The sequence below is a fragment of the Salmo trutta genome, chromosome 1 (genome assembly GCF_901001165.1).
Source record: "Salmo trutta chromosome 1, fSalTru1.1, whole genome shotgun sequence".
Taxonomy (NCBI): domain Eukaryota; kingdom Metazoa; phylum Chordata; class Actinopteri; order Salmoniformes; family Salmonidae; genus Salmo; species Salmo trutta.
The window spans coordinates 1,017,597-1,029,823 of record NC_042957.1 but is presented as its reverse complement, the minus strand read 5'-3'; the positions used below and the strand labels follow the sequence as shown (position 1 = coordinate 1,029,823).

General features: G+C 46.5%; 1 protein-coding gene across 5 annotated transcripts in view; it reads left to right on the top strand.

The window, feature by feature from the left end:
* tmem214 (transmembrane protein 214) overlaps positions 1–12,227 on the top strand; it is a 41,230-nt gene that overhangs the window by 14,347 nt on the left and 14,656 nt on the right. For all 5 annotated transcript variants that reach the window (XR_003881080.1, XR_003881077.1, XR_003881074.1 and 2 more), the window contains exons 4-8: positions 6,310–6,444; positions 7,404–7,486; positions 8,684–8,789; positions 10,740–10,821; positions 11,536–11,637. Coding sequence is in view for 1 of the 5 variants with exons in the window: in XM_029775351.1 (XP_029631211.1) it covers positions 6,310–6,444; positions 7,404–7,486; positions 8,684–8,789; positions 10,740–10,821; positions 11,536–11,637 (508 nt within the window). In the remaining 4 variants the exon portion in view is untranslated. The remainder of the gene's footprint in view (positions 1–6,309; positions 6,445–7,403; positions 7,487–8,683; positions 8,790–10,739; positions 10,822–11,535; positions 11,638–12,227) is intronic.

The following is a 12,227-nucleotide window of genomic DNA, read 5'->3' as shown; positions in this document are numbered from 1 at the left end:
ACGGCCAAACCCAGACGACACTGGGCCAATTGTGCGCCGCCCTATGGGACTCCCAATCATGGCCGGTTGTGATACAGCCTGGAATGGAACCAGGGTCTGTAGTGACGCCTCTAGCTCTGAGATGCAGTGCCTTAGACCGCTGTGATACAGCCTGGAATCTAACCAGGGTCTGTAGTGACACCTCTAGCACTGAGATGCAGTGCCTCAGACCGCTGTGATACAGCCTGGAATGGAACCAGGGTCTGTAGTGACGCCTCTAGCGCTGAGATGCAGTGCTGTGATGCAGCCTGGAATGGAACCAGGGTCTGTAGTGACGCCTCTAGCGCTGAGATGCAGTGCTGTGATACAGCCTGGAATGGAACCAGGGTCTGTAGTGACTCCTCCAGCACTGAGATGCAGTGCTGTGATACAGCCTGGAATGAAACCAGGGTCTGTAGTGACGCCTCTAGCGCTGAGATGCAGTGCTGTGATACAGCCTGGAATGGAACCAGGGTCTGTAGTGACTCCTCCAGCACTGAGATGCAGTGCTGTGATACAGCCTGGAATCTAACCAGGGTCTGTAGTGACGCCTCTAGCGCTGAGATGCAGTGCCTTAGACCGCTGTGATACAGCCTGGAATCTAACCGGGGTCTGTAGTGACGCCTCTAGCGCTGAGATGCAGTGTCTCTTGTGAAGAACATGTTGTGCCCTAGAAACTAATATGTAACACAAATACATTTGTTTATTATAAAAGTTAAAACGTTATAAATACCTGCCATTAAAATGTGTCATTTGTGTAATAGTAAGTTTCTACATTGTGTAAAAGCACAATTTTTCCATTGAGATACATTTCATAATTACTAAAATGTTTTTAAAGAGACAGATCTTCATTCATTGATCCCCTGAAAAGTTTTCCCTTTTTTAAATGTTTTATGTGCCCCTTAATGGTTGGGTATACTGGTAAAGTTACCATGTTGTTAGCTAGCTAGCCAATTAGGTAACATAACTGAACAAAGTGTAAACAAATTGTCGATGACGTCGATGCAGGAGTAGTTTAGAATGTCCCGTGACATAGTTTCTGAATGTAAAATACGGTGCCGGTGATCCGCTGTAGGATGATTTTAAAATGCTGCTCAGGTAATACGGGTCTTTAGACCCGGTTGGGCTACAAGCTGTAGTTAAGGTCCAACCCATGACGCTAAAGAATCTGCACTCGCTTGTTTCTCTGAAACAACGGTACAGCGAAGTCTTATCATTACTACAATCTGGGAGATTGTTTTTTTTTTTTTTCATCGTCGCACAGTTCTCTCAAAATAAAATGTATGGTCGCACAAAGTATCTCGTTGAATATGCGACCAAATTGGTCGCCGGACGCCGCTCTGGTCTGGTGGAAGTTTTGCCGCCTAGTCGGCTCTCTACAGCCGACTGGCCGGTGCTCGGCAGGGTTCCATCCCTGAAGGGGTCTCCCCCTTCCCGAGAGAGCAAAGCTGATCTCGACCCAACCAACCAGCCATGGAGGTACGACACTCGCCGTGGAAGTCGAAGAAGGTGTCCTCTGACAACGGGGGTCTCCATGGTGATGTTGAGCCCGGAACTGATACAGACCAGAAACAGCTTTGCCGCCCTGGATCCAGAGGTACCTGCGTCTTCGTCTTTCTGGTTGCTTCTACCTCGGGTTCAGATCCTCGGAGCTCCCAGCCTCACCAGACCTTCAGGTTTCCTGAGAGACCGGCCCATTCAACATCACCAGCTGTCATCATCGGCAGCTCTATGGTGAGAAACATCTCGGTCCCCAAGGCTAAAACCCTGTTCTACCCAGGAGCAGGAGTACAGGACATCACAAGGCTGCTTCTGACTGTTCTACCCAGGAGCAGGAGTACAGGACATAACAAGGCTGCTTCTGACTGTTCTACCCAGGAGCAGGAGTACAGGACATCACAAGGCTGCTTCTGACTGTTCTACCCAGGAGTACAGGACATAACAAGGCTGTTTCTGACTGTTCTACCCAGGAGTACAGGACATCACAAGGCTGCTTCTGACTGTTCTACCCAGGAGTACAGGACATAACAAGGCTGTTTCTGACTGTTCTACCCAGGAGTACAGGACATAACAAGGCTGCTTCTGACTGTTCTACCCAGGAGCAGGAGTACAGGACATAACAAGGCTGCTTCTGACTGTTCTACCCAGGAGCAGGAGTACAGGACATCACAAGGCTGCTTCTGACTGTTCTACCCAGGAGTACAGGACATCACAAGGCTGCTTCTGACTGTTCTACCCAGGAGCAGACGCTGTCGTAGTCCATGTGGGGTCAAACTACATCAGGAGCTCGGAACATCTGAAAATGGATTTTAAAGAACTCATTTTAGTATTAAAAGACTCCAAAAAAAAGGCCAGTCATTTCAGGTCCAGTACCATCGTGTTAAAGATTCAGCAGACTGCTGGTATTACACACCTGGCTGAAAGACTACTGTAGCTCTGCTGGTATTACACCTGGCTAAAAGACTACTGTAGCTCTGCTGGTATTACACCTGGCTAAAAGACTACAGTAGCTCTGGTATAACACACCTGGCTAAAAGACTACTGTAGCTCTGCTGGTGTTACACACCTAGCTAAAAGACTACTGTAGCTCTGCTGGTGTTACACACCTGGCTAAAAGACTACTGTAGCTCTGGTATAACACACCTGGCTAAAAGACTACTGTAGCTCTGGTATAACACACCTGGCTAAAAGACTACTGTAGCTCTGCTGGTATTACACCTGGCTAAAAGACTACTGTAGCTCTGCTGGTGTTACACACCTGGCTAAAAGACTACTGTAGCTCTGCTGGTGTTACACACCTGGCTAAAAGACTACTGTAGCTCTACTGGTGTTACACACCTGGCTAAAAGACTACTGTAGCTCTGCTGGTATTACACCTGGCTAAAAGACTACTGTAGCTCTGCTGGTATTACACCTGGCTAAAAGACTACAGTAGCTCTGGTATAACACACCTGGCTAAAAGACTACTGTAGCTCTGCTGGTGTTACACACCTGGCTAAAAGACTACTGTAGCTCTGCTGGTGTTACACACCTGGCTAAAAGACTACTGTAGCTCTGGTATAACACACCTGGCTAAAAGACTACTGTAGCTCTGCTGGTATTACACCTGGCTAAAAGACTACTGTAGCTCTGCTGGTGTTACCACCTGGCTGAAAGACTACTGTAGCTCTGCTGGTGTTACACACCTGGCTAAAAGACTACTGTAGCTCTGCTGGTATTACACCTGGCTAAAAGACTACTGTAGCTCTGCTGGTGTTACACACCTGGCTAAAAGACTACTGTAGCTCTGGTATTACACACCTGGCTAAAAGACTACTGTAGCTCTGCTGGTGTTACACCTGGCTAAAAGACTACTGTAGCTCTGCTGGTATTACACCTGGCTAAAAGACTACTGTAGCTCTGCTGGTATTACACACCTGGCTAAAAGACTACTGAAGCTCTGGTATTACACACCTGGCTAAAAGACTACTGTAGCTCTGCTGGTGTCACTTTTATTGATACCTTTGACACCTTCTGGAAACAGAAGACGCTCTACAGGAATGACGGAGTCCATCCAAATCATCTTGGCTCCTGGACTCTGTCCACACATTTTAAGGCTGCGTTGAAACAATGACTGGTAAATGATCCAAGTCCAGCTCAGTTAATCTCTACTATTGTGACAATGAGTCGTCATAATGCTGCATCAAATGTACATAATTCTAGGGGCGTTGGCAAACACAATGTAAGTAATTTAATTTATGTACCCCTACTTGCACCAAGTACATCTGTTTATCCTATAGCAAGAGTAAGCAGCAATCATGAGCCTATAAACCAGAGTCACTGTTAGCACTGAGGCAGTGTGCAATGGTAGGAAGACCACTGTTAACACTGAGGTGGTGTGTCCTAGTAGGAAGACCACTTTGTGCACTGAGGTGGTGTGTCCTATAGGAAGACCACTGTTAACACTGAGGTGGTGTGTCCTATAGGAAGACCACTGTTAACACTGAGGTGGTGTGTCCTATAGGAAGACCACTGTTAACACTGAGGTGGTGTGTCCTATAGGAAGACCACTGTTAACACTGAGCTGGTGTGTCCTAGTAGGAAGACCACTGTTAACACTGAGGTGGTGTGCCCTAGTAGGAAGACCACTGTTAACACTGAGGTGGTGTGTCCTAGTAGGAAGACCACTGTTAACACTGAGGTGGTGTGCCCTAGTAGGAAGACCACTGTTAACACTGAGCTGGTGTGTCCTATAGGAAGACCACTGTTAACACTGAGGTGGTGTGCCCTAGTAGGAAGACCACTGTTAACACTGAGGTGGTGTGTCCTAGTAGGAAGACCACTGTTAACACTGAGGTGGTGTGCCCTAGTAGGAAGACCACTGTTAACACTGAGGTGGTGTGCCCTAGTAGGAAGACCACTGTTAACACTGAGGTGGTGTGTCCTAGTAGGAAGACCACTGTTAACACTGAGGTGGTGTGTCCTAGTAGGAAGACCACTGTTAACACTGAGGTGGTGTGTCCTAGTAGGAAGACCACTGTTAACACTGAGGTGGTGTGTCCTATAGGAAGACCACTGTTAACACTGAGGTGGTGTGTCCTATAGGAAGACCACTGTTAACACTGAGCTGGTGTGTCCTATAGGAAGACCACTGTTAACACTGAGGTGGTGTGCCCTAGTAGGAAGACCACTGTTAACACTGAGGTGGTGTGCCCTAGTAGGAAGACCACTGTTAACACTGAGGTGGTGTGTCCTATAGGAAGACCACTGTTAACACTGAGGTGGTGTGCCCTAGTAGGAAGACCACTGTTAACACTGAGGTGGTGTGCCCTAGTAGGAAGACCACTGTTAACACTGAGGTGGTGTGCCCTAGTAGGAAGACCACTGTTAACACTGAGGTGGTGTGTCCTATAGGAAGACCACTGTTAACACTGAGGTGGTGTGCCCTAGTAGGAAGACCACTGTTAACACTGAGGTGGCGTGTCCTAGTAGGAAGACCACTGTTAACACTGAGGTGGTGTGTCCAGTAAGTAACTGATGCAGCAGTAGAATCAGATTTAAAAAACAGATGAAATGGAACAGCAGGGACTGTGAAGCAACACAAACATTGGCACAGATGCGTGCGCGCACACGATAACATACACACATACACATGGATTTAGTACTGTAGATATGTGGTGGAGTAGGGGCCTGAGGGCACACAATGTGTTGTGAATGTATTGTAATCTTTTTAAAATTGTATATACTGACTTTAATTTTGCTGGACTCCAGGAAGAGTAGCTGCTGCCAAATGGGGATCCATAATAAATACAGAAATACAAATTGACCATATTTCAGGTACATGAGGGTAGCCTTTCAATTGGACGTGTAGCTAGCTAAGCAAAACATGTCATTTAGCTTGCGTCATCAGAGATCAGGCTTTTGGAAAGAGATTGACGTCGGCAAGTCGTCGTCCTGGTGAAGTTGCCAGACTGTCACCACCACTATAGATGGAAAGCAAATCAAACAATAATCCATCTGGTTTATCCCCTGAACGTTATATATAATCAATCTGGTTTATCCCCTGAACGTTATATATAATCCATCTGGTTTATCCCCTGAACGTTATATATAATCCATCTGGTTTATCCCCTGAACGTTATATATAATCCATCTGGCTTATCCCCAGAACGTTATATATAATCCATCTGGTTTATCCACCGAACGTTATATATAATCCATCTGGTTTATCCCCTGAACGTTATATATAATCCATCTGGCTTATCCCCTGAACGTTATATATAATCCATCTGGCTTATCCCCTGAACGTTATATATAATCCATCTGGCTTATCCCCTGAACGTTATATATAATCCATCTGGCTTATCCCCTGAACGTTATATATAATCCATCTGGTTTATCTCCTGAACGTTATATATAATCCATCTGGTTTATCCCCTGAACGTTATATATAATCCATCTGGTTTATCCCCTGAACGTTATATATAATCCATCTGGTTTATCCCCTGAACGTTATATATAATGTGTAGCCGTGTTATTACCCGGGTATCCTTTTTCTCTGCATTTATGGGAAGGGCCTGTAAATAAGCATTTCACCTGTTGTTGACGAGGCATGTGACATACAATTTTCTTTTTGATTTTACAACACCTATACAACAACCATAATACAACCACCATAATACAACCACCATAATACAACCACCATAATACAACCACCATAATACAACCACAACTCAAGGTCTCAGTGGTCGACAGTCCCGTTCTAACCATTTAGTACCATTTATAACCCTTCTCACTCCTCTCTGTCTTTAGATTACCCATACTGCCTTGCGGGGAAGGAGCTGAGGGGCGTGGTCAAAGCTTTGATTGGTCGCTGCAACGAGAGTCTACAGGACTTCTATGACCACTGTGTTTACACCATGCTGAGAGAACTGGACAAACGGACAGGTGAGAGAACTGAACAAACGGACAGGTGAGAGAACTGAACAAACGGACAGGTGAGAGAACTGGACAAACGGACAGGTGAGAGAACTGAACAAACGGACAGGTGAGAGAACTGAACAAACGGACAGGTGAGAGAACTGAACAAACGGACAGGTGAGAGAACTGAACAAACGGACAGGTGAGAGAACTGAACAAACGGACAGGTGAGAGAACTGAACAAACGGACAGGTGAGAGAACTGAACAAACGGACAGGTGAGAGAACTGAACAAACGGACAGGTGAGAGAACTGGACAAACGGACAGGTGAGAGAACTGAACAAACGGACAGGTGAGAGAACTGGACAAACGGACAGGTGAGAGAACTGGACAAACGGACAGGTGAGAGAACTGGACAAACGGACAGGTGAGAGAACTGGACAAACGGACAGGTGAGAGAACTGAACAAACGGACAGGTGAGAGAACTGAACAAACGGACAGGTGAGAGAACTGAACAAACGGACAGGTGAGAGAACTGAACAAACGGACAGGTGAGAGAACTGAACAAACGGACAGGTGAGAGAACTGAACAACGGACAGGTGAGAGAACTGAACAACGGACAGGTGAGAGAACTGAACAAACGGACAGGTGAGAGAACTGAACAAACGGACAGGTGAGAGAACTGAACAAACGGACAGGTGAGAGAACTGAACAAACGGACAGGTGAGAGAACTGAACAAACGGACAGGTGAGAGAACTGAACAAACGGACAGGTGAGAGAACTGAACAAACCGACTCCACCACCCACCTTAAGAACGGAAACGCTAAATGGGGATACTTCCATTAAGTTTATTGCTAGACACTTTTTGCTACGTAACAAACACCACAGGATCGTCATTTTGTGTAGTTCTTAGTTAGCTGTAGTGTTGGATGCTGGGTAGGGTATACAGTCAACTTAAAGCTGACTCTCCTGTCTCTCTGTAGGAGAGCCTCTCCATGGTTACCGGGTCTGTATCCAGGCCATCCTACAAGACAAGCCCAGAATGGCGACACAGAACCTTCCTAACGTGAGTGTCCGTCCATCCCAGTGCCGTGTGTGTGTGTGTGTGTGTGTGTGTGTAGATAATATTACATTCTGTGTGCTCTGATTAGTCTCACACTGACCAATCAAATGCTCCCCCCTCGCTCAATTCAGATTGCTTTATTGGCATGAAATACAGTTAGTAGTATATTGCCATAGTGGTACAGCATTACAGTAAATCCAGTTGAATATAATCCAGTTATTTTCAGTGGTAGTAATATTAGTACACATAATCATGTATAGAGGTACAACACTACTACTGTTGTATTGGGGAACCATGGATACAGGTACAACACTACTACTACTGTTGTATTGGGGAATCATGGATACAGGTACAACACTACTACTACTGTTGTATTGGGGAACCATGGATACAGGTACAACACTACTACTACTACTGTTGTATTGGGGAATCATGGATACAGGTACAACACTACTACTACTGTTGTATTGGGGAACCATGGATACAGGTACAACACTACTACTACTACTGTTGTATTGGGGAACCATGGATACAGGTACAACACTACTACTACTACTGTTGTACCTGTATCCATGGTTCCCCAATACAACAGTAGTAGTAGTAGTGTTGTACCTGTATCCATGGTTCCCCAATACAACAGTAGTAGTAGTGTTGTACCTGTATCCATGATTCCCCAATACAACAGTAGTAGTAGTGTTGTACCTGTATCCATGATTCCCCAATACAACAGTAGTAGTGTTGTACCTGTATCCATGATTCCCCAATACAACAGTAGTAGTAGTGTTGTACCTGTATCCATGGTTCCCCAATACAACACTACTACTACTGTTGTATTGGGGAATCATGGATACAGGTACAACACTACTACTACTGTTGTATTGGGGAACCATGGATACAGGTACAACACTACTACTACTGTTGTATTGGGGAACCATGGATACAGGTACAACACTACTACTACTGTTGTATTGGGGAATCATGGATACAGGTACAACACTACTACTGCTGTGTTGGAATCTTCAGTCAATATATTTAATTAAATACGATTTATTAAAAGAATGGTTAATAAATGTACATGGATGATGGTTACACTAAGTTATATACAATGTCTCTCCTCTATTCTCTCTTTCTGTCTCTCCTCTCTCTGTTTTTCTCTCTGTTTTTCTCTTTCTTTCTCTCTCTGTTTTTCTCTCTGTCTAGTATCTGGAGTTGTTGCGGTCAGTTCAGAACCGTCCGGTCAAGTGTCTGACAATCATGTGGTCTCTTGGACAGGCTGGCTACTACGACCTCAGCCAGGGGCTACGAGGTAACACACACACGCACACACGCACACACTGCACACGCACGCTACACACGCACACTACACACACACACTGCACACGCACGCTGCACACGCACACACTACACACACGCACACACTACACACACGCACGCTGCACACGCACGCTGCACACGTACACACCCAGGCCAGGATTCAATCTAAGGTGTCTCATATCAAATGTTATTTGTCACATGTAGCGAATACAACAGGTGGAGACCTAACTTACAAGATGATAATAATGGTGCCGGAGGGGATGGCTGCCGTTTTACCAACTGTGCTATTTTGCTTGTTTATTTTCCCACATTATTTGTAACTCATTTTGTACATAATGTTGCTGCTACTGTCTCTTATGACCGAAAAGAGCTTCTGGATTACTCACGTCAAACTGGACTTGAGATGTTTTCTTTAATGAGTCTGACGTGAAGGATATGCTGCTTTGTCAAGAGAAGGCCCAAATCCCTGTCATCAGCGTAAAGGGGCAGGAGGGCGCGGTGCCTGTCAGAATTAGCCGACGAGTAGGTAAATCACCACTACCCTCTGTATTATTGGCCAACGTGCAAATCGTTGGAAAACAAACTGGACGATCTACGATTTAAGACTTCCCTACCAACGGGACTTTAAAACCGGTAATATATGTTTCACCGAGACGCGGCTGAACGACGACACGGATAATCTAGAGCATGCATGAGAGCACCAGCTGTTCTGGACGACTGTGTGATCACGCTCTCCATAGCTGGTGTGAGCAAGACCTTTTAAACAGGTCAACATTCACAAAGCCGCGGGGCCAGATGGATTACCAGGACGTCTACTCAGAGCATGCGCGGACCAACTGTCAAGTGTCTTCACTGACATTTTCAACCTCTCCCTGACCGAGTCTGTAATACCAACATGTTTCAAACAGACTGTGACCAAGGAAGCGAAGTTAACCAGCCTAAATGATTACCGTCCCGTAGCACTCACATCGGTAGCCATGAAGTGCTTTGAAAGGCTGGTAATGGCTCACATCAACACCATCATGCCGGAAACCCAAAACCCATTCCAAATTCGCATTCCGCCACAACCAATCCACAGATGACGCAATGTCAATCGCATTTCACACTGCCCTTTCCCACCTTGACAAAAGGAACACCTATGTGAGAATGCTATTCATTGACATCCCCCACAATTTTTGGGGCCTTCATCTGAAACCGCCTAGTATATAGGTCCTGGATGTCAGGAAGTTTGGCCCCAGTGACGTACTGGGTTGTATGCAGTACCCTCTGCAGGTAGCCTAGTGGTTAGCGTTGGGCCAGTAACTGTGAAAGGTTGCTGGATCGAATCCCCGAGCTGACAAGATTAAAATCTGTCATTCTGCCCCTGAGCAAGGCAGTTAACTCACTGTTCCCCGGGTGCCGAAGACGTGGATGTCTCTGGGAGGAAAAAGGTGTTGTCGTGCCCTCTTCACAGCTGTCTTGGTGTGCTTGGACCATGATAGTTTGTTGATGATGTGGACACCAAGGAACTTGAAACTCTACAATGTTAATGGGGGGCCTGTTATGCCATCCTTTCCCTTTTAGTCCACAATCATCATCTTGCTCACATTGAGGGAGATGTTGTCCTGGCAGTGACAACCTCCCTATAGGCTGTCAAATCGTTGTCGGTGATCAGGCCTACCACTGTTGGGTCGTCAGCAAACTTAATGATGGTGTTGGAGTCATGTGTGGCGATGCAGTCATGAGTGAACAGGGAGTACAGGAGGGGACTGAGCACGCACCCCTGAGGGGCCCCCGTGTTGAGGATCAGCGTGGCAGATGTGTTGTTGCCTACCCTTACCACCTGGGGGCAGCTTGGTGATGTCCTTAGCTTGGTGATGAGCTTTGAGGGCACTATGGTGTTTGAACGCTGAGCTGTAGTCAACAATCTTCTCACCCTAAGGATTAACTGTGTGTGTTGCAGTATGGCTGGGTATCATGCTGCCAGTCCTGGGGGTGAAGGCCCTGTCCTCCTACGCCATCGCATACTTGGAGAGACTATTGCTGTAAGTCCCTGACCTCTAACCCCTACCCTACCTGGGGAGACTGCTGCTGTAAGTACCTGACCTCTAACCCCTACTCTACCTGGAGAGACTACTGCTGTAAGTACCTGACCTCTAACCCCTACTCTACCTGGAGAGACTACTGCTGTAAGTACCTGACCTCTAACCCCTACCTGGAGAGACTCCTGCTGTAAGTACCTGACCTCTAACCCCTACCCTACCTGGGAGACTACTGCTGTAAGTACCTGACCTCTAACCCCTACCCTACCTGGGGATACTACTGCTGTAAGTACCTGACCTCTAACCCCTACCCTACCTGGGGAGACTACTGCTGTAAGTACCTGACCTCTAACCCCTACCCTACCTGGAGAGACTACTGCTGTAAGTCCCTGACCTCTAACCCCTACCCTACCCTACCTGGGGAGACTACTGCTGTAGTATAGAGAAGGGCCCAATCCCCAATGGACCCTACACGCTATGCACGTGTGGAGATCTGAGAGGATTTGATTGGTTTAGGCAATAATGGTTAAGCCTCCATCTACCTAGCCTATCAGAGGGCAGAGTGGGGCTATTACCATATTGATCATCTGAGCTCAGCAAATGTTTAGGGGTCGTAGGGTTAAGGGGTCGATTTGGGACAGTTGGAGGTGTGGCTGGGTTGAACTTCAATATTACACTGTACTTTGTTTTTGTAAAATGCCGTTTGTTTTTCTCCAGGCTCCATGTTAACCTGACTAAAGGTTTTGGGGTCATGGGACCTAAAGACTTCTTCCCACTGCTGGACTTCGCCTACATGCCGAAGAATGCCCTGTCACCAAGGTAACACACACACACATGGACGCCTGACTGTCTGAATGCCCTGTCACCAAGGTAACGCACACAAGACGCCTGACTGGCTGAATGCCCTGTCACCAAGGTAACACACACATAGACGCCTGACTGTCTGAATGCCCTGTCACCAAGGTAACACACACACATAGACGCCTTACTGTCTGAATGCCCTGTCACCAAGGTAACACACATAGACGCCTGACTGTCTGAATGCCCTGTCACCAAGGTAACACACATAGACGCCTGACTGTCTGAAAGTGGGAGTGCAAAAACTATGGATTTTTAAAACCATTTCCTTGAAGTTCTCCGCTCTTCGTTAACAGGGGGGATCCATATTTATGAACGGAACAAAACTATTTTTCTGCTCCTGGAGTAGCTGTGGTTCCAGATTTTCTGCAAGCCGATTGGCTGTGCTATTAATACAGATTTCTGCACATGTGTGGGACTTTATAACTGAGGCAGCAGCTGTGTACTGTGTCTAACTTCATGTTGTGCATGAAAAGACGGCCCACGTCTTCCAGCTAGCGCATTCCATGCTGTAAGCACCATCTGTCTCGTTGTAGGATTGGAGTTTGGAA